The sequence below is a fragment of the Astyanax mexicanus genome, chromosome 1 (genome assembly GCF_023375975.1).
Source record: "Astyanax mexicanus isolate ESR-SI-001 chromosome 1, AstMex3_surface, whole genome shotgun sequence".
In the NCBI taxonomy this organism is placed as follows: domain Eukaryota; kingdom Metazoa; phylum Chordata; class Actinopteri; order Characiformes; family Acestrorhamphidae; genus Astyanax; species Astyanax mexicanus.
The window spans coordinates 70,194,699-70,215,981 of record NC_064408.1 but is presented as its reverse complement, the minus strand read 5'-3'; the positions used below and the strand labels follow the sequence as shown (position 1 = coordinate 70,215,981).

The 21,283-nt window shown below is 38.2% G+C and overlaps 1 protein-coding gene across 1 annotated transcript in view; it reads right to left on the bottom strand.

Annotated features, from left to right (window-relative positions):
• Positions 1–20,950, bottom strand: part of kcnh5a (potassium voltage-gated channel, subfamily H (eag-related), member 5a) — a 171,130-nt gene extending 150,180 nt beyond the window's left edge. The window contains exon 1 of the mRNA XM_007256657.3: positions 20,701–20,950. Coding sequence (XP_007256719.3) covers positions 20,701–20,773 — 73 coding nt within the window. The 5' untranslated portion in view covers positions 20,774–20,950. The remainder of the gene's footprint in view (positions 1–20,700) is intronic.
• Positions 20,951–21,283: the final 333 nt, after the last annotated feature.

Below are 21,283 nucleotides of genomic sequence, written 5' to 3'. Positions count from 1 at the left end.
GCGAAATTTGCACAAAGAAATACAGACTGTTTTTTATAAACAGATGCTAAGGCTAAGTTTAAATCCTATATCCCAGTCCTGTACAGCTTGTGTCTTTTAGATAGAAAACAGTGAGTTTGTGAAAGGGTAGTAAACACATACTACACATGGTGCACACTTTATTTAAACTTACTTAATCATTTTGAACACTTTATTTCATTAAATGTAGTAGAGGGTAAAAATAGTATGAAACCTGACTTTGTCAGCTTTCTGACGTCTCTCTCTTTTAATCCACAGCACTGAGCACTGTTGAGGGAGAGGGTGGTGATGGAGTGTGGGCTTGACTTGCAGCTTACTTTTTAGGAATTAAAAAATAAATTAGTCATTGTTTGGTGCAAATGATTCTGTCTTTTCACCAATTCCAAACACCAAACTTTTAGCTTTTTTGCATTTTCAGCCAAATATTTTTGGTTGCCAAATATTCAGTGTATTCCTATTACTTGGTAATTAATGTTTTCCTAGGCTTTAGAGGTACAGTGCCTGTCAACACAAAATCACAACATAATTTATGAACATTTAAATAATCTTACCTACAATATAAAAATATATATATATGTTTAACTTTATGTCTTTTGGAAATCAGGTTTTTTTTCTAACCTTGCTATTCACAATTAGAATATACAGAAATTGTGACCAGGGATGCTAAAACTTTTGCACATTATAGTACTTCAGATTTCTTCTGCGGTCTTCAAGGCTGGTAGCCAGTGATTTTTAATAATGTGTTAAATCTAAATTAGGCCACTTCAAAAGTTTCTGCTCTCTTTGATATGATTTTAAAGCTTAATGACCAACTCATTCACTTGTATAAAATTAACACATCTTTGACTTTTTTATCAGTCATGAGGGAACAGGCTACACCTGACCATGAAACTAAAGTTACATTTTTAAAATGCTTTTATTTTTAAATTAAAATTACTCAAAATACTTTTCAGTCTGACAGAAATGAAAGAAGATAAATGGCTGCAAATTCTAAACAGTTTATTACAATAGTTTAGTCAAATTCTTAAATCAAAGCTGAAAGTTTCACATTAAGTTTACTTTTTTTTTAATCCACTAAAGTGACACAAAGGCAAAATAACGAACAAAAATGTGCCACAATTAAAATCCTGGAGTAGACAGACAAACTGTCATAAGAGTCAAGTATTTCCCCTTTTATTACCCTTTTTTTGTATTGGAACAACCTAAAAAAAAAACAGAAAAAAACAAAAATAAAAATGAGCTGGACAAAATTATTGGCACCAACAACTTAATATTTAGTTACAGATCCTTTTGGAAAGAATAACTGAAATCAGTCACTTTCTACAACCATCAACAAGCTTCTTACACCTCTCAACTGAAATTCTGGACCACTCTTGTTTTGCAAACTGCTCCAGGTCTCTCAAATTTGAAGGGTGCCTTCTCCAAACAGCAATCTTAAGATCTCTCCCCAGGTGTTTAATGGGGTTTAGATCCAGACTCATTGCAGGCCACATTTGATCTTTCTAGTACTTTGTTTCCATTTATCTCTGGTGGCTTTGTGAAGTATGCTTGGGGTCATTGTCCTGCTGGAAGACCCATGATCTAGGCCCAAACCCAGTTGTCTGACATTGGGCCCTACATTGAGACCCAAAATCCTTAATCTTCAGATTTCATTTATAACATCTATAGATTGCGCTGACACTGATGCACCCTGAGCCTGGAGGACAGCTGGAATTTATTTGGGACTTGATTGGGGCTTTTTTCCACCATCTGAACTATCCTGCGTTGCACCATATCATCAATTTTTCTCTTCTAACCATGTCCAAAGAGATTAACTACAGTGCTATGGTTTGAAAACTTCTTGCAAACTATGTTGCAGACCCACCATGGACAAAGAAACGTCAATATTTCTGGAGATGGACTTCATGTTCTTAGTGAGCTTAGTGTGGCACACACAGACACACAATGTAAAGATTGAGTCAATTTCTCTCCTTTCTTTCTGGTTTCAGTTGTGTTTTTTTTATATTGCCGCACCTGTTACTGACCACAGGTTAAAGAGCTTAAACGAGCATCTTGTGCTTGATTCAAAGTTATTTATCTACAGTTTTGAAAGTTTTGCGAGCAATTCCTACAAATTTGCCTTTTTTTGGTGTTGTTTCAAAACACACATAAAGGAAATAAATATGTGTATAACAATGTGAATAGTTTTCTGGGAGAAATACTTTATTTTCTGTAAAAATTTCTAGGGGGTAACACTTTTTTTTATATTCATATTCAGTCACATCCCTAGTGATGGATTTATGTTTTATGGAAATCATTAATCTAAAATAATGTATAATTATGCGGTAGATTTGTTTGTGGACCTAGGATGGCAGAAATAAGCAGCTTTAAATGGTTTGCATCATGCATCAATAAAATGCTGTACAGGCCCTGTAATGCTGGTGTTTTAGGTGTTCAGGAATGCTGAGCTCAGCCAAAAACTGCAGCCTCGTCAAACGGGTATAAAAATGGAGAAATAAGGAGGACATTACAGCACAGGAGACAAATCAGGGCACAATTTGTAACAGAAATGCCTGTAGAAGGATATAAATATCCCAAACGCGCCTCGTCCACGGGCTCTGTGCACAGCCCTGTGAGTCGCACGCAGTCAGGAGGAAAGGGTAGAGAGTTTTAGAGAGCGAGCGTGAGAGAATGAGAGATAGAAGAGAGAGAGAAAGACAGAGAGAGAGAGAGAGAGATAGACAGGGCACTTGACACAGCCATTAGAGGAGGTGGCTGCTTCTCTCCTTGGTTGAATAAACTCTATTCCATCGACCTCCTCCTCCCTCATCTCAGAGGGCCTGGCTGAGCGGGCGACAGGGATCCAGGGCTAAAGTGAAGTGAAGGCCCCTGGAGGGACACATGCAGAGGGCCTCATTACAGGGGCCTCCACTGCCCAGCCCCTCGTGTCAGGGGCCAACAGTAAGGGAGCACTCCCTGAGGGCCTGGTCGACCCAAATCCAGCCCAACAGATCCCCTCCTCAACAAAGAGATAACTGTGTTACTTCCTGTCACTGGTGATATACTCCCCTCTCCAAAAAGACAGCCCACTCTCGTTAATGAAGATGCGGCCAAGCGGCCATGCGGAAAGAAGCAATGCTGAATAAGCCAGGACAGCAGAGCAAGCGTGAGCGTGAGTATATAAGCCTCTAAAGCAAAGGGGCATCGAGTGTGTGAACTAAGTGGACCTACATTCTTAACTCAATTCTAAATACAGCACTGTGCAAAGGCCAGATACCACCCACCAATTGTATGATTATGATATGAAGTCAAAACAGACATGAAATACAAGTTCTTTCAATTTAAAGTACAATAATGCATTTGAAAAGCATCCAATTCATGAAGGAATAGTGCAATGGCCAAAATAGACCTAAATACAGTGTTACATGCTACAGCACTTTTTGTAACAGTAAAGATTTTTACACTGTGTATCTGTGACAGAGTTCATAAAGTCATGAAAAAACAGGAAAAGATATGGAATTTGAAAATAGCAATTTCCAGGTCTGTATAAGTTTTGGAAAAATAAAAATACCCAGAAAGTTTTGGAATAGTCATGGAAATTTGGTCTACAAATCTTCGTGTTTCAGTTTATCAATGGAGAAATTCTTATTTAAACTAACAAATACGTCAGCTCAGAGTTAATTAGTAATTTATCTCCACACAAAAGAGCTCTCAGGATCTGACACACATTTTATTATTAAAGATTTTAGACCTACTATAATCAATTTTAATTATGGTTTTAATAGATTTTTTTTTTTTTTTTGTCCATGTCTGCACTGATGTTTTAAAAACCTTATGGTCTTGAAAATTTACCCTGAAGGCAAGCAAAAGCCATGAAAACATTATGAAAATGTATTGGTTAAAACCCTGGCTGCGAGTTTTTGTAGCAAAGCAATTTTAGCATAAAAATAAAAATAGCCTCATTTACTTTCAGCTTTTTTTCATTACGGCTTCTTATCGTTTAAAAACACAACTTTATCCAGATAAATCTCTCCATCCAGATAGAGTGAAACTAATAGTTGTTGGATGAGAAGTTTAAACATATTCCATTCCGACACCCTATTGGTTTATACGCATTTATCTATCACACCTGCACACGTCACGCCCCACACTCATATAGCAGACATATGTAGTATAGTATAAAGTTAATCCTTGCAGAGACTTAAGAGAACTCGAGAGAAAGGATGTAGAATGGCCAAAAAATGCAGATACCTGTTGACTCTACCTATATTTAAGGTTCCTGTGTGGTTGATTTGTGGTACAGTTGTTTAAAGCACTGTTAGCAAAAAAAAAGGCTGAGCAAGAAAACGCTTACTTTGCATTTTCTGTCATAATTAACCTTTCTCTCGAAAGTGAACAAAAACACTTTGCTGTTTTTGCAATTAGATTTCTGGATCAGGTTCAGCTGAAAAAGAACTTGGAACAAAATCTGTGTGATTTGAAAAACATTAAAAAAAAATGCTATTAAGCAGTTACCTGAACAAGGATTAACATTGTCTTTCTTTATGGCGTATTTTTACCTTCCAACTGATAATTCCAGGTAGACCCTGAACCTACTTTGGCAGGTACTCCCTGATTCACATGTTGGTGACTGCTATCAACAAATTAACTAATACATTTGTACAGTAAATAAAATATAAAGTCAATGTTGCTTATGTCTACATCACATCATACATTTGTTTACATAAAGGGACAATAAAAACATGCAAAACTATAAATTGTATCATAAATCAATTATATAAAATAGCAATTATATGGAAGGAAAAAACTTTCTTAACTTCCAGTGTAAAAATACTTTATTGAGCACAACATTGATTTATTCATCAAGGATTAGACAAAAGATTTACACATCAATGATCTGCATGATCCCGTATCCAGATGTATAACCATCATAGACTTTAGGGCAGAGGTAAAGTAGCAGTCTTCTGGGGGTTAATATTTTAACTATTTTCAGGAGTAAATCTCTTGTATCTGTTTGCTCCTGGGATCATTAATTTGCAAAAAAAAAAAAAATTGGTTTGTTAGTTTGCTAGCTAGTCAGTTAATTAGTCAATTAGTTAGTCAGTCAGTTAGTTAGTTAGTTAGTTAGTTAGTTAGTTAGTTAGTTAGTTAGTTAGTTAGTTAGTTGGTTTGTTAGTTTGTTAGCTAGTCAGTTAGTTAGTCAGTCAGTTAGTTAGTTAGTTAGTCAGTCAGTTAGTTACTTAGTTAGTTAGTTGGTTTGTTAGTTTGTTAGCTAGTTAGTCAGCTAGTTAGTTATTTAGTCAGTTAGTTAGTCTGTTAGTTAGTCAGTTAGTTGGTTGGTTAGTTAGTTAGCTAGTTAGTCAGTTAGTTAGTTAGTTAGTTAGTTAGTTAGTTAGTTAGTTAGTTAGTTAGTTAGTTAGTTAGTCGGTCGGTCAGTTAGTTGGTTAGTCAGTTAGCCAGTTAGTTAGTTAGTTAATTAACTAACAAGCTGGCTAGACATTGTTGTTTAAGTAATAATTAGATAGTTAGATAACTGTCTTTCCATCGATTGCTATGTGGCAAACGTTTTCAGTATGTGTATTAACTTTAATAAACAGGCAATTATTTGGTGCAAATTTGTGCATTTTATAATGTACTGCATACATCAGAAACTGGTACAAGATCTAATCGCATTTTTCAGCTCACAAAACTAGTGTGTCTGTCTAGGCTAGCGTTTACTGATGACCTTAGAATTGTTAAATTGTCCATGGGTAGGGGGAGGAACCAGTAGAGCAGCAGCGCAACAGTGAACATTTACTCCTGGCCTGTAGGGGGAGGCTCTTAAAAAAACATGCAAGGGTTGCATTGTGTGTATTTATAGAAAAATAACTAACCAAATCTAACACTTTAACTCTAAAACATTTTTCTCTAACACCAGATTAACCAACTCCAGACATTGCCTTGTGAGAACAACTTTTTAGGTAAGCAGTAGTGTCACATGTACAGCCTCGTGCTCTAACACCAGTGAAACAAAACCCAATCTGCTAGAGTGTAAAGAACTGCTGAACACTACAGACACTACAGATCAATTTTATGACCAGCACAGATACGCACAGTCAGCACTGTGTTGTCTGCGCCAGTCCACACAGATTCATAACAAACTGACCTTTCCATACAACGCTTAAGTGCTCTAATCTTAGATGAGGCGAACTAATCCCAATTCTCACTTGAGTCTTTATAGAATTAACCTGATCTCTGTCTAATTCTCAAAAAAAAAACCTTAAATAACCAGGTTTCTCTTTAACATTTAACACATTGATCGCAGGCCCAGTTCCACGTGAAGCCCAAGGCGCACGCTCGCTCAGCTCGGCCCAGGCTGAGCCTTGTAGCTTCTGATGGGTTGCTGGCGAAAGCTTATCGTGCAGATAGTGAAAAGGAGGCATATTGAGGGAGATGAAAGACAGAGAGCCACGCACACCGGCTCCACGTGGGAGGCCAACAGGCAGCTGCCAGGACGCTCTCCAGCGATTCCACTGCAGACTGTTTACCACTAAACACATAGGCCCACACACACACACACACACACACACACACACACACACACACACAGACGGGCAGGCAACAGTCAAACACACAGAGACCATCACACACACACACACACACACACACACTGAACCAATGGCTGGAACCAGAAAGGTTAACTAAATGTTGAAGTAAATGCATCCCTTATTCAGAATGGAAACACCCTCCAAATGTTCCTTCACTCAATATGTGGCTTTTGTATCATATCTGCATTTAATTTTAGTTTTGCCCTGCCTTACTCTTATTTTTTAATTATTATTTTTTATCTATTTTAGTTTATGTACTATGTAAACCTCCTTTGATACTGATGTGGTGAAACATTTTAAATCTGTTCTGATACAACTGTAATGTTTGTAAAATTCAATAAACATATAGTTACAAAAAAAAAGGAATGGAAACACAAACACGATGGTAAAAGATATACAATCAGATTTAGTTAAACTAACGTACTATACAAAGTGTGATTTCAATATTTGCTCAAGATGAAGAAAGTAAGAAATAAATTTTACTTTGAGTTTTCATTTATATCAACTTAAGTCTCAACTTAACTACAGGAATTTCTTGTTCTGCTAACTATTGAGAAGAACACGTTTTAGAAGAATATCTTAAAGAAATCCTCTAAAAAATCGAATTATCCTAACATTGATTGTTTTTCTGTGTTTTGACCATTTGTCTCTCTGGTTTGACTTAGATTCCTGGCTATCCTTTTTGTTTTGTTTGTAATGTGTCTGGTTTTCTCTTTTGTTTCGCATTCTGGATTTGATGTATCGATTTATTATTTTTCTGGTTTTGACCATTGCCTGTATAACAACTACACTTTTGTTTTTTGCCCCTAGAATTAAAGCAGTCTGTAATGTTGCACAATTCCTCTGCTGAAAAGCGCAGAAGCGCTGCGCCATTAAAATACCAATCCACCAGGGGGCTCTAAGTGGTCCAGCCGGCTAAGCGCTGCCACTTTTATCAGGAGATCGTCGGGTGGGTAGATGGCGCTCTCTCCCTATGTCACACCAAAGGGTGATGTCAATCAGCACAAGATATCTGTGAGCTGATGTACCAGAACTGAGTCACTGCACTTTCCTCTGAGTTTACTGTGATGCTACTTGGTAATGGTGAATCAGCAGCAGCTCAAAAAAGAGGTGGTGACTTCACATGTATCAGAGGAAACATGTGCTAGTCTTCACCTCCTGGTGTTGGGGCATCACTAGTGATAGGGGGAGTCCTTATGAGTGGGTTGGGTAATTGGTTGTGTAAATTGGAGAAAAATGGGGAAACAAACAAAAAAAAAAACACAACCCACCAATGCTGGGGAGTATGACCAAAAATGCATATCAGAGTATTTTGTAAGATTCTGACGGTTTCACTGTATATAACGATATATTTTTTATTATTATTATTTATTTATAGTTTTTGTTTCATGACTGGGCTTAAATATAGGTTTGTGACTTGTATTGTACTGTTAGGAGTACATATAATATCAAACATTAAGGCTTTAAATTAAGACTTTGGGTTTACTTTGTCTCATAAAACTGCACAATATATAAAGAAATCAGACTCTATTAAAAGAAAAAGAGCTGAAGAATTTCAACAATAGAATTTGAAAAGAGATATCCCAACAACTTTAACACAGCTTCCATTACAAACCTAAATATGTTAAATAGTTCCATACACACTATAAATAAACCTTACATACTCAATATGTAAGTATTCAAAAAATATGTATATTTTTAAAAGCTTTATTGCACAAGTAAAACACAAGTTTAATATCAATTTAGTGTGTTATTATTGGAGCCATTAAAGACATTACAGTATTTAAGCAGCTGTTTATCAGTTTATTAAAATTCCTTCATCCTCCGGTATACCATGTGAACCGGTATACTGCCCAGCAGTACAAACCACCAGAGTCAGATCACCTGGCTCTTAAAGGGAATGGAAAGTGATATGCTGATTTGTTTATTTCATGTTATGGCCAAAACAGACGATTAATTAATTAGAGAATTAGTACATGCATTTTGCAGACCCTAAATCAAGCTGCATGGTGCACGGTTGACATCTCACCTAATCACTAAAACGGGGCTCTATGTCACATTATTGCTAATAAACTGATTTCTCATAAGTGCTATGCTGAAGTCGCCTGATCTTCTTATACAATCCAGTAGTAATCGGCCCTGGAACAAGAATCCAGCAGAACATTGAGCAAACATTTGCTTGCAGGATATTCAGCCTGCACTCTCAGCAGCTCCAGCAGCCAGAGAAGCTTCATTATATGTTTAGTCTTACATCTAACTCCTGCAGCCCAGTGCACTGTGGCACACTTAATTCAACAGTCACGGTAAACAGAAAAGAGGTTTACAAAAAACCCACTGAAGATGTGAGCGAGCACTTCTCCAGCGACTTGGTCATTACATAACACCACACGGACAGCTCTGTTAAACCAGCCAGAGTGCAGCACTCTTATTCCCAGTGGGAGAGTACGCCTGCCAGGGGAGCTGAAGAAAAACAGACCCCATTAAACTAAATAAACCTTTAATTATAGAAAACACTGCATTTTGCATGTGGGTTTGTGGGGGAAAATGTTATTTCCTTGTGTTTGTTCTTTTTTGTTTGTTCTGTTTCATTTATTTTCTTTCTGATGCTGATTATAGAACTGTAGAAACCATGCGAGCCTGGCGGTATGAGGCAGACACCTGTGAAAAAGGATCCACTTTTTTGCTGTAGATAATAGGTTGATATTGCTTTCCCAATATACTACACTGCCAAAAAAAACAAATCATCGGACAGCTTTTAGCTTTGATTTTGGTAAGCATTCCCTGTTGTATTGTTTCAATAAGCTTCTTCAATGTCACAAGATTTATTTAAATTTTAGTTCAGTGTTGCATTAATTTTTCACAAAGATCTTGCAGCAGCATTGCTGATGGTAGAGTCTGACCACTGCACAAAGTCTTCTCCAGCACATCCCAAAGATTCTCAATGAGGTTAAGATCTGGACTCTGTGGTGAACTCTTAATCCATGTGTGAAAATGATGATCTCATGCTCCCTGAAACACTCTTTCACAATTCCAGCCCCATGAATCCTGACATTATCATCTTTGAATATTCCTGTGCTGAACCTAGACTTGACCAACTTCAGCAACACCAGATCATTTGCTTAGTTAAATTAATGACTTTTTTTGGCCAGGCAGTGTATATCGTGATAGTCAGACAAAAAATCTGAAAAAAATCTGAAAATAAATCAATGTGGAAAAAAAAAAGATGCTAAATAATTTTAAGCTTCTTGAAGTTTTTTTGGCTGCGCTCCTTTTTTTCCCTGACTAAGACGTAGTTAGGTGTGAGCATTTACTGTGGACCTCTACCTTACTCTACCTCACTTTGCCCCAGCCTTTTTATGTCACATACAATAGCTCCCCCTGTTGCTGCAAGGAAATTTTAGTTTGAGTTTTCTATGTTTATGGCTTTATAGCAGCTCTTTTCGCATGTTTATCACAAAAACGCCATACTGCAACAACAATAAAAAATAAGATTTTTGTACAGCCCTAGTTTCCACAAAAATGATCAGTAGAAATGCTCAAAAAATGCTTAATAATGAATTTAAAGAATTTAAGCTTTTTTACATTGACTTCCACTGACAGCTATAAAGGGTTTCCCTTCTATAAAGCATTTAGATAATTCTATCTCTGTATATTTTTCATACATTGTAGGACCTTGTATTGACAAAGGTCAGACAAGATTAAAATTTTACTTTAAATAACTTTTAGTGGCTCAGAGTGATCCAGTGGGCTAAGCGCTGCCACTATGATCAGGAGATCGCTGGTTCGAATTCTGTTCATGTAGCTTGCTATCTGATCAGCTACGAGAGCCCTGAGAGAGCACAATTGTCCTCGCTCTCTCTGGGTGGGTAGATGAACCGAGTGAGGATACTCGGCAATGCTACATCAGCAGCAGTTCAAAAAAGAGTCTTCACCCTCCTGGTGCTGGCATCACTAGTAATAGGGGCAGTCCTAATAAGTGGGTTGGGTAATTGGCCAGGTAAATTGGGGAGAAAATGGGAAAAAAAAAAAAAAAAAACCTTTGACAGAAAAAAAAACGTAAAAAAAATTAACCTTATTTTGGAATTCTGAATACTTTGGGAGGCTACAATGATGTAGCTGCGAAACGACAGAAAGAACAGCACATCTGCTGTCCTCATTTCCCCTCATATGTTGTTTAGCTACAAATATGCTCAGATGGCATCACCAGCATGACCAGAAACAAAAGTAATTTCAGCATATGGATTGTGTGAGATGTGGATTTTTGCATGTTTTAAAATGTATAAATTGTATACTGACATGTCATATGTCATTGTACAGGAAATAAATAGTATTGTGTCCCATTACTGTTGCTGAATCCAAACTTTCTGCCAGAGTCGCTCGTCTGTCATCTGCCTCTTCCCTTTTTTACATGATGTGTAATGGAGATGTAGGTGTTAGAAAGTGCTCTGATTCATAAAACTCTAAATTGCTCTATATATGTCCCCAAATTTATTAACAACAACTTTGCATTAAAATATGTTGCTAGTAATCAGTATTAAAACGTTTATATGCGTGTTTGTGCACTGCTAATGCTACAGCATATGGTCTATGCTAGCATGCAGGCTAACTCGCTAATTATTCCCTGTTTTTATACTAACTAAATAGAGGAGTGGAGAAGAGAAAAAGGGGGCCAACCTTTCCAGAGCTAAAGGCTGTTTATTTCTGTTTATCAGGTATGAAGAGTTTTTATTTTAAATGTGTTAAAAGTTTTGTAGAGAGGTTAGGTTAAGTGGCTAAATGGCTAAGCTAGTTGCGCTAGGTTGAGCATGTTTTAACCTATGAAATGGTAAGCTATACATCTGTTACTATGTTTTTAAGTTTATTAGTGTGTGAGCCTGTAAATCTCTGCAAATATTGAATATGTGCTCTTTTGTACATGATGCCTAATGGAGAGAGAGGAGTGGAGAGGAGAAATGAGGTGCCAACCTATCCAGAACTAAAGGCTGTTTATTTCTGTTTATCATTTTAAAATCCAGTAAGAACACAACGCAGAGTCAGCCAGAAGCTGTCGGTCATGAGGCACTGTGGATAAGGGATACTGTTAAATATCAGCACAAATACAGAACTGGAATGATCTGTCACCCGCTATCAGACCTTACTCCAACTCCGATAATTTATGACACCTTGCCATGAGCATGTTGGCAAGTGTTCAGCCACACTCACAAGATAACAACTTAAAACGTGTACAGGTGTGTTTGTTCCTAAACAATCCACTGCTATCCCATGGTATCTGGCTTTGGTATCTGGTTCATTGATATCCTGTAAGCCCTTCTACAAGATCCATTTCAAAACCAGCTGGTGATCCAGTAACACATGCCATATGCTGGTCAAGAGCTAGTTAAAGAACTAGCCAATCAGAACAGGGTATGTTTTTCCGGATGACCAGTTGATCTTGAGTAGTTTTTTTTTTTTTTTCAGCAGGGAGAAAACGCATCCCTCTCTGCCATCCTTTAAATCTTTTGGTTATTCATTTGATAAATGTTTTTTTTGTTAGTTTTTTGTGTAAGTCAGTCACTTATCTCAGCAAATCTAGGAATATTTATTTCTCACTGATTCTGACTCTGCCCCAGTGTCTGTGTTTTTACATTATCTGTATTATCCACTCAACTTGTGTTTCTTTCCATACGTTTGTATAGCAGCTTTTGTTTTTCTTCTCATCCTCACTCTGCAATAACAAAACCCTTTTATCAGTCTCTGACTATCTATCTATCTCCTTTCATCCGTCTTTCCCTGCTCTCTCTTGCTGTTTGCCTGTGTGCTGTGACAAGGCTTACAAAAGAGCATGCTGAGGATGGCCAGCGGCAGCCATGCTTAAGCGCAGCACCTTACATTGCATAAGTCCCACACTACTGAGCCCAGAGAGAGAGAGAGAGAGAAAAAGACTGAGAGAGTGCAATAGTGAAGAAATGAAAACGGTAAATAAGACAAAGAGAGAACCAAGTGAGAAAAAAGCAACAGACAAAGTGCGAGAAAGAAATAAAACAAGACATTGTTATTTGTTAAAGGTAAATAATTATGGCACCAAGTGGTGTCCAGTTGTAATGCTCCGGAAACGGTCTTAGTTTAGACTTCCAGCTCCGACCCTGGTCCAAGCTGTTTACACACAGTGCGGTATATGTACAGCATTCACTGCTCGCAGCCGCGTGACTCTCTTTACTATGCAGGGTTCTGTATTAAAACAGCTTCACACTGCACAGATATATTTGCTGGAACCCAGAATCTTCTCGATATATATTTACTTTCTTGCTCCCGCTACACACACTGGACACATGCCCCACGCTCTTAGTGTTAGAATCTCTTAACAGGACGGTGTACACATTTCTGAGTACTGGCTGGTACAGCTTTCCCCCAGGCCATTTAAATGGTCAACCCCCGCCCAACTGTGAGCATGTGTGTAATACACCAAACACTTCCTGATGTTTTTAAATTGAGATAGTTAACAACTTACAACAAAGCTAAGATTAAGTTTAGTTTACCATAAAGTAAAAAAACGTTTCCTCTATCAAATGTATCAGGCATTCTTTATTCCAACGTCCCACCTTGGCTTTATCTCCCCCATAAGTATATAGTATAATTTTAATTGACACCACTAATAATTGCATTCATTCTTTTATTTGCATTTAAATATCGACTATAAAGACTTGTGTCTTAAGAAGAACAAGTGCGAATAATTAATCAGATGAAACTGATCAGACCGATTAAACTGATTAATCAGATCAATTGTTATTGTTATCATTGTAATGCTTTGGCAAAAATAATCATTACAGGGTTACAAATAAAGCTCCTTTAAATATTTAGAGAGAGAGAGAGAGAGAGAGTGAGAGAATATAGAGAGAAAGTAAAGAAGAAAAAAATACACAAAAACGAGAGAGAGGACTAAAAGTGAGAAAGAAAAGTAAGAAAGAAAGCGAATGTAAGTAAGTGTGTGTTAAAGAGAGAGAGAGAGAGAGAGAGAGAGAGAGAGAGAGAGCAATAAAGAAAGGAGTATAAGACATACCTGTCAAGTTTTGGATTTAAAAATAATGAAATTTTGGATTTAAAAATAAGGGAAAGTTTCTGCCGTCTCACTTCAAGCCGTCCCATTGGCCCAACTGAGGTTTAAGACAGGTTTACAAGAACACCTGTGAATCACTTACACACTACAATTAGATGCTCAGAATCTGAGAGGTCTCCCTTAATGCACAGAAATGCTTTGGACATTCCTACATATGCAGCTTTTACTAAAGGATATAGACCAAATATATTCCATCAGTAAATATCAATTCCTCAATAAAGTATGCAAAACAGTACATCAACAATGGATTTCATATAACAATGTAATAATGTAAACCATATACTTGTTTCTAAATTATTCACTTTTATGACACACTAAAACAAATTTTTGAAAGAAATATTAATAAATATTAGTCCCAAGGGGCTTCCCCACTAGCCCACTGACTCTCCTCCGCAAAACCAGCAAGCTGATTGGCTGTTTCTCCTGAGAGGCAGAACTTCATCCTTGAACTAGCACCATGATTGGCGTTAAGAGCTTTCCTATTCACACAGCGGTCAGTGGCCTGTCTCCCTATTAATAATGTTTTTCTTATATTATAATACAGGAAATGTATGTAAAAATTGTAATACGGGAGGATGGCGGGTAAGAGGAGTAAAATACAGTAGTTTCCAGGCCAAAACGGGAGACTTGACAGGTATGGTAAGATAGCATGAGGAAGCAAAAGTGGGGAGGAAAGAGAGAAAGTGAAAAACAACAACAATACAAACTTAAAGAGGATTAGAGGACAAGAAAGAAAACCAAGTGAGATCAAAAGAAAGGAAAGCTGAAAGAAAGAAGGAAAGAAAGAGAGAGACAGAGAGAGAGAAAAACAAGCCAGCAAAAAGTGCGAAGAAAGAAGGAAAACAAGAGAAAGAATAAGAAATGAGTAAAGAGATGGAGAAAGAAAAACAGAGCAGTCGGAAGTTTGAAAAGCACCGGTTCTAAACTCCTCAGGTTCTAAATTCAATAATTTCTCTGTGGTTTCTCACATACAATAGATTTCCAAACCTGCACAGCACTCTGGGTATTGTAATCTCTGCGTCGCAGTCGGACAGCTGTTCCGACATCAAAAAACTGAAGCCCTAAAGCACTCATTATTCCATCTTGGGGGTTATTTCAATTTTTCCGGAGAACGAGAACCCCCTGGTGTCTCCCATCAGTCAAAACTCAACCTGCACTTTCCTGCCAGCCTCGCTCTGCAACAGCTGCCACAGTCATTACTCTCCTTATATAAGCAAATAGGCTCCAGAATGAGCCCTCTCACCATGCTAAAAAGATGATGTAAAGGTAAAAAAAAGGCCTCATCAAGTTGACTTTTGTTTCCTTACAGCTGTGTACCCCTTTTCTCTGAGAAGGAGCAAAATACGCGTACGACTGGGCGGCCCACACAAAGAAATAATGCAGGCCTGTGCCCAGAAAAAGGCTAAATGAGGGGGCTCGCAAACAAAGCTTTAATAACACCTACACCGGGGTGGCAAACGCAGCACTGCAGGATTTCAAACTGAACAAGAGGAAATATGCAGCATGTGCAGCTCTGAGAGGAGGACAGCATGGTGCGAGGAAGCTGAAATCAATACGCAAATAAATAATACTTAACACATTCAATAATTGAGGAACGCTATGAAATTGGGAAGGGGGGAAAGGCCTATAATCCGCTAGTAAATCATTTTGAGGAGCACACATTTGTTTACAGACATAATTTGATAAGTTGCAGTTATGCTGCTAGACGGAGCTTTATTTATTGGAAGCTTTTTTAAGGTCAATAAAAGCAGTAAAAAGCACATAATTGACTTCTCTCAAAGGTTAACCCCCCATAAAGCAAACAGCTCTTCAAATTTCTCCCACAACTGTCTATAAACTCTGATCAGTTCTTTTGCATGACTACATCAACCCAGTGATAACAGGGACAGCAGCAGGTACAGTAAGTGAACTAAAGCAACTAAACTAATGATATGATTGCACTCCTTATTAACCACTAATATGTCTATTAAATGACTATAATTGGATATATAGGATGTCATTTGATTTAGATTGTAGGCCATCACAGCTTGAGATAATTTTTACCATATACACCTTCAAATTCAGAGATTTTTTTTTTATTGTTTCTGCATTGTATATTAATAATAAAGTCTAACTAACAAACTATGAAGAAAAACAAGCGTAAAACAAACCAGAATATTCTTACTCTTACTTTGCACATCTTGGCTGGATTTTCTAAGTCAGCTTTATGCTGTAGAGTCCCCTGGTCTTCAGTTAACAGCTGTGCTGAACTTATCAAGAGTTAATTACTTGAATTTCTTGTCCTTTTAATGTGTTTGAGAGCACCAGTTGTAAAGATGTGAAGAGGTAGAGTTGATCTACAGTGAATAGCCCTATTCAAGTGATGTTCTAATAGTTCTAAGAAGTAAAGACAATCTGAAACATTTTAAGAACTTTGAAAAGTATTCTCAAGGGCTGTTGCAATGACCATTGAACATGTTAAGATGAAACTGGCTCTCATTAGGGCCACCCCAGGAAAGGAAGACCAAGAGTTACCTCTGTTGCACAGAACTTTATGACTGTGGATTAGTGGAGGCTCTTTAGAGATAGTTTTGTAGGATTCAAAGCCTCACCTTAAATCTACTTTGTCACTTCCATGAGCATTTGCTGTGAGGATAAGACATCAATAGTTCAATAAATCAAAAAGCACCACTGTATAACACATAACCCCTATGTCCAAAAGTTTGTGGACACCCCTTCTTATTGGAATGGAATGCATTCCCTTACTTTAAATTTAAGCACCTCTTGCTGATACAAAGGTGCAAATGCACAAACAGGTTGTCTATTCCCTGTAAAGAAGTACTGCCAATAGAATAGGACTCTGGAATAGATAAATATGACAATATTGGAACCCTGCCTAATGCCAGGTGTGGGTTAAAGGAGTATAAAGCCACCCAGCATTGAGCTGTGGAGCAGTGGAACTCTGTTCTCTAAAACGATCGAGCGCCATCCAATACTTTGGAATAACTTTCAGAGTTTGGGATGCAGAGGGATAGTGATCATCCAGCATCCTGACCTTATTAGTGCTCTTGCCACTCCTTGGAATCAAATCTTCACAGCAGTGCACAAGAATCTAACAGAATGTTTTCTCTGGACAGTAGAGACGGGTACTCCAACAAAAGTAGAATCAACTCTGTAATACTTTTGATTACAAAATAAACAAGTTTTTGTGTGTATTATGAAAATATTTATACCAGAATTGTATAATCTAGGCACATAATAAGACTAGACTTTATCTAAACCATAAACCTTCAGTGGCACATAAGCAAGATGTTGGCAAGATTTCAAACTCCCTTCCCCCATGTGACCCTTCGTGACAGAGGGAGCAGCCAGGGGCAAGAGACATGGCACATGCCTCTTTTGTGTATCTACTGTGTGTGTGTGTTTATGAGAGAGAGAGAGAGAGAGAGAGAGAGAGAGAGAGAGAGAGTTGGGGGTCACAGACCACCTGCTATTAAGAAAATGCCATTTTTACAATGTATCTTTTTCTGAGAACACAACTGAGAGATAAACCATAACAAAAGCAAGGCTCAACTCAATTCATGCATTTTTTTTATCTTTTTTCTACATTCTGAATTAATCCTGAAGTCATCCAGACTTTGTAGGAACACATAAGGAATCATGTTATAACATAAAAGTGTTAAACAAACCAAAATACTAGAAAATGTAAAGCTGTCACGGTGGCCAAACACACGGCAAGCACACAGTTTATTTAATAAAGTGCTTAATCTACAGGAATGGTCAGAGACAAAATAGAAGAAGGGCAAGGCAAAAAGGGTAGTCAAAAATGCAGAAGTAGGGTCGGCAACGAGTAAACACAAACTACAAAGGGCAAAGCAAAAGAGTGGTCAAAGAAATAAAACAACTAGAACAGATACAAGATACAAAACAGATACAGAACAAATACAAAACAGATAGGTTCAATACCAGACAAGAGGACATTATGGGGTATTTATACACAGAAACACAGGTGAGAGCCAGAATGCCGAAGCATCACATGATCCAGCATGTTGGGCACAGGTGCACACTGGGAAATGGAGTCTTTGGTGTGTGAACTAGTTTGTGACAGGCAGACAGACAACATCAGGACATTTATATGGCTCTTATCTGGGGTGTTGTTAACTTCAGGTTTCTAAGGCTGGTAACTCTGACGAACTTATCCTGTACAAGAGAGGTTACTCTTGCTCTTCCTTTCCTGATGAGAGCCAGTTTCATCATAATGTTTTGTTGGTCTTTGCCATAATATGGATTAGAATATTGCTTAAATAGGGCTATTTACTGTATACCAACTCTACCTCTTCACAGCTTTACAACTGATGCTCTCAAACACATTAAGAGTCAAGAAATTGAAGTAATTATCTCTTACAAATTCAACACAGCTGTTAACTGAAAGCCACTGCAGGTGACTCGACCTAATAGCTGCATATGTTCTTCTTCATAGTTTTGAATGACTTTAGTATTAATCTACCATGCAGATTGTTTTAATATTGAAAAAACACTGATTTTAAGGTGTGTCCAAACTTCTGACTGGTATTGTATATCAAAGTATTGCAACAATACTGTATCGATTTTCAAATTAGTGGTCTAGATTTAAAGATTGGTGTCAAAACCCTGACTGCTACATAACATTGCTGTACTCTGTAGTTAGAGTCCATTGTACTGACAACATAAAAAGAAAAAAAAACTTTTATAAATTGTGATTTAAACAACTGCAATATTGCAATATGTTGTGATATACTGAATTGTACTCCATGTTCTTGCCAATACGCAATCTTACTCAACACAGACAGAAACTGGTTCTATTTTAAGCTCTGCAACAAAATGCTTAAATAAACACGTGTAGTGTTGGGAACAGTGAAATATGTAGAGTCATTATGCAGAACTGACAGTGTGGAAAGAGTCAATGAGCATACAGCATTTAAGCCTCCACATTTCACAGATATCTGCACTGTTACACTGTTCCTCCTACGATCATGCCAAGAAAACAAGCTTCATGTGTAAAGGGTGTGAGAAGAGCAATGAAGCAATTATAAAAGGAGTTCTTCAAGAGTTATTTACCAAATTAAACGGTTATATTTAAAAACAGGACTACTCAATCATTTAACCGCAACTACTCCTTTCACCAGAAAGAAAACTCATGGAAAACTCAAGCCATGGAATCGGCTAGATTGTGCTTTACACACAAGCCTCTTTGCAAAGAGCCTGCGTGTGAAAGGGAATAATGAAGAGGGAAAAGAGCATCACTTTTGTTCCTGTAACCGTGTGTGACCTCTGCTGGTGATCGGCACTAAGTGAGCACAACCACGCACACACTCCAGCACTGACGGATGACTTTACAGTAGTGAGTGTGTGGCAGCGCAGCCGGAGCGCCATGCCATATTACTGTATCTGTAAGTACTTTAGGACTTTTTACAACAACACTTTTAAGAAAGAGATAGAAAGACACAGAGAGAGAGAGACAGACAGACAGACAGAGATGTGCATTATCTATAGCTGTTTGATATGTTGGAATTGCTGAGAAGCACCACAGTAATTTCCATCAAGCACCTGTCTATTTCTCCCCGAACAAAACAGCTAAAGAGGCAGCATTTCCATTTTCATTATTCGATGTGTTCCCCTTGAGAACATATTGTCCTTAAGTCTGCTAAAACAATAATAATAAGAAGAACAGGAAGAAGAAAAAGAAGAAGAAGAAGAAGAAGAAGAAGAAGAAGAAGAAGAAAAATGGTGTCATGCAAGTAACACTACTTAGTAATGATAACAGTAATTTTACTGTATAAACAACAGCAGCAACATCAATACTAATAACACTAATTATCATAAAAATAAAAACAACCACAGTACTAATAACACTAACTATGTTAATAATAAGAATAATAATAAGAAGAAGAAGAAGAAGAAATATAATTATTATTGCTTTTGTATTAGTATATGCTAGGTTTAGGGTTACAGTAATTGTTATGAAACTTCTGCAACTATTTAGGTCAGTAACGATGACAGTAATTTTACTGTATAAACAACAGCAGCAACAGCAAATAACACTGTTTATGATAAAAGTAATAACAACCACCACAGTACTAGTAATACTACCAATAGTAAAAGGAACAAAAACAACAGCATAAACAATACATAATCAACATCAATCTTAGTGTTAAATGAACAATGCAAATTTCACTATTTAAAATGTTAATTAAGCGTTAATAGGGTTAATTTAACAAACTGGCAAACGGACTGTGTATTAGTAATTATAGCAGTACTAATAATACTAATTATACTAATAACAACAACGACAATAATAGTAAGAAGAAGAAAAAGAAGAAGAAGAAGAAGAAGAAGAAGAAACTCATTATACAAATCGTCATCTTTTGTTTTATCAGACTAAACTGCTATTAAACTGTAATAACACTATAATAAATCGCAAAATCTTCAAACGGGGACTGAGACGATCAGGCAGCTCTACAAGATGTGAGGCATCCGGAGCTGATGAAGTTCTGTGATCAGACTCTCTCTCGTGCAGGATGTTCCACAGTTGCAGTGCTGAAGAACAGCGCATTAAAACCAGTAGTGTATCACAGCTAGCTTACTTTCACCAGGATCTCTCAATTACAGCTGTTAGATTAAACGACTCAGCAGACTAATAAACCCTTAAATATCAGCCCACTTCATCTCTCTCTCTCACACACACACACACACACACACTCCGCAGAGTGATGCTGCAGTGGACCTAATGAGCGGATAACACGCAGCGCTGAGAGCAGAACTCTTACTGTAAGAACATCAGCAGCCTGTAAAGTACTGAAGTGCGCTGAGATCAGTGCTCTCACATGGAAGCATGTGCACAGAAAAGTTCCCCACAAGCAGCGGAGATGCTCCAATGCTCTGTTGCAGATAGCGGGAGTTCTGGGCAAACACGGCGCGTGCCGTCCGTCACCCACCTCTCCACATTTACGCACGCGGAGCCCCGACTCCAATTCCCCTCCACTAAAAAACAACGCGCGCTCTTACCGCTCGAGCGCCGCACGATGTTCTCCAGAAAGGTGTTCTGCGGTGCCACCAGGCCTCTCTTTCCGCCGTGCATCCTGCGCTCCGCCGCGAGCGTCTGTGGCCCAAGCTGAGCGCGCACACCTGGCCGAAGCTGATAGCGAACGTGCAGCGTGCGTGCGTGAGTGTGCGTGTGTGTGCGCGCGTGGTGGACTCGCTCATGGTAACGCTGCGCCCTGCCCGCGCGCCTCGCCCAGCTCCACTGTGGCCCCGGAGCTCCGCCGGCTCCGCGAGCTGCGCGCTCACACACTCTCTCACACACACGCACACACCCGCCCCCAGCCCCCCCACCACCTCCACCACCACTACCGCCACCTCGTGTGCGAGGAACGCGCGTGCGCACTGCGCGCTCCGCGGACACGCTACACAGGCAACAGATGGGAGCTGTCGTGCAGCATCTAAGCATATAACGGAAATGCACGCGCCTGATTAACCTCAGTGTCTCTTTAAAAAAAAAAAAAAACATTTAGGCTGATTATTGTGAGTTTTTTTTTTCTTCTTTTTTTCTAATTGCATATCCCCTGGAGAAATAGACCTTTAAATTTCA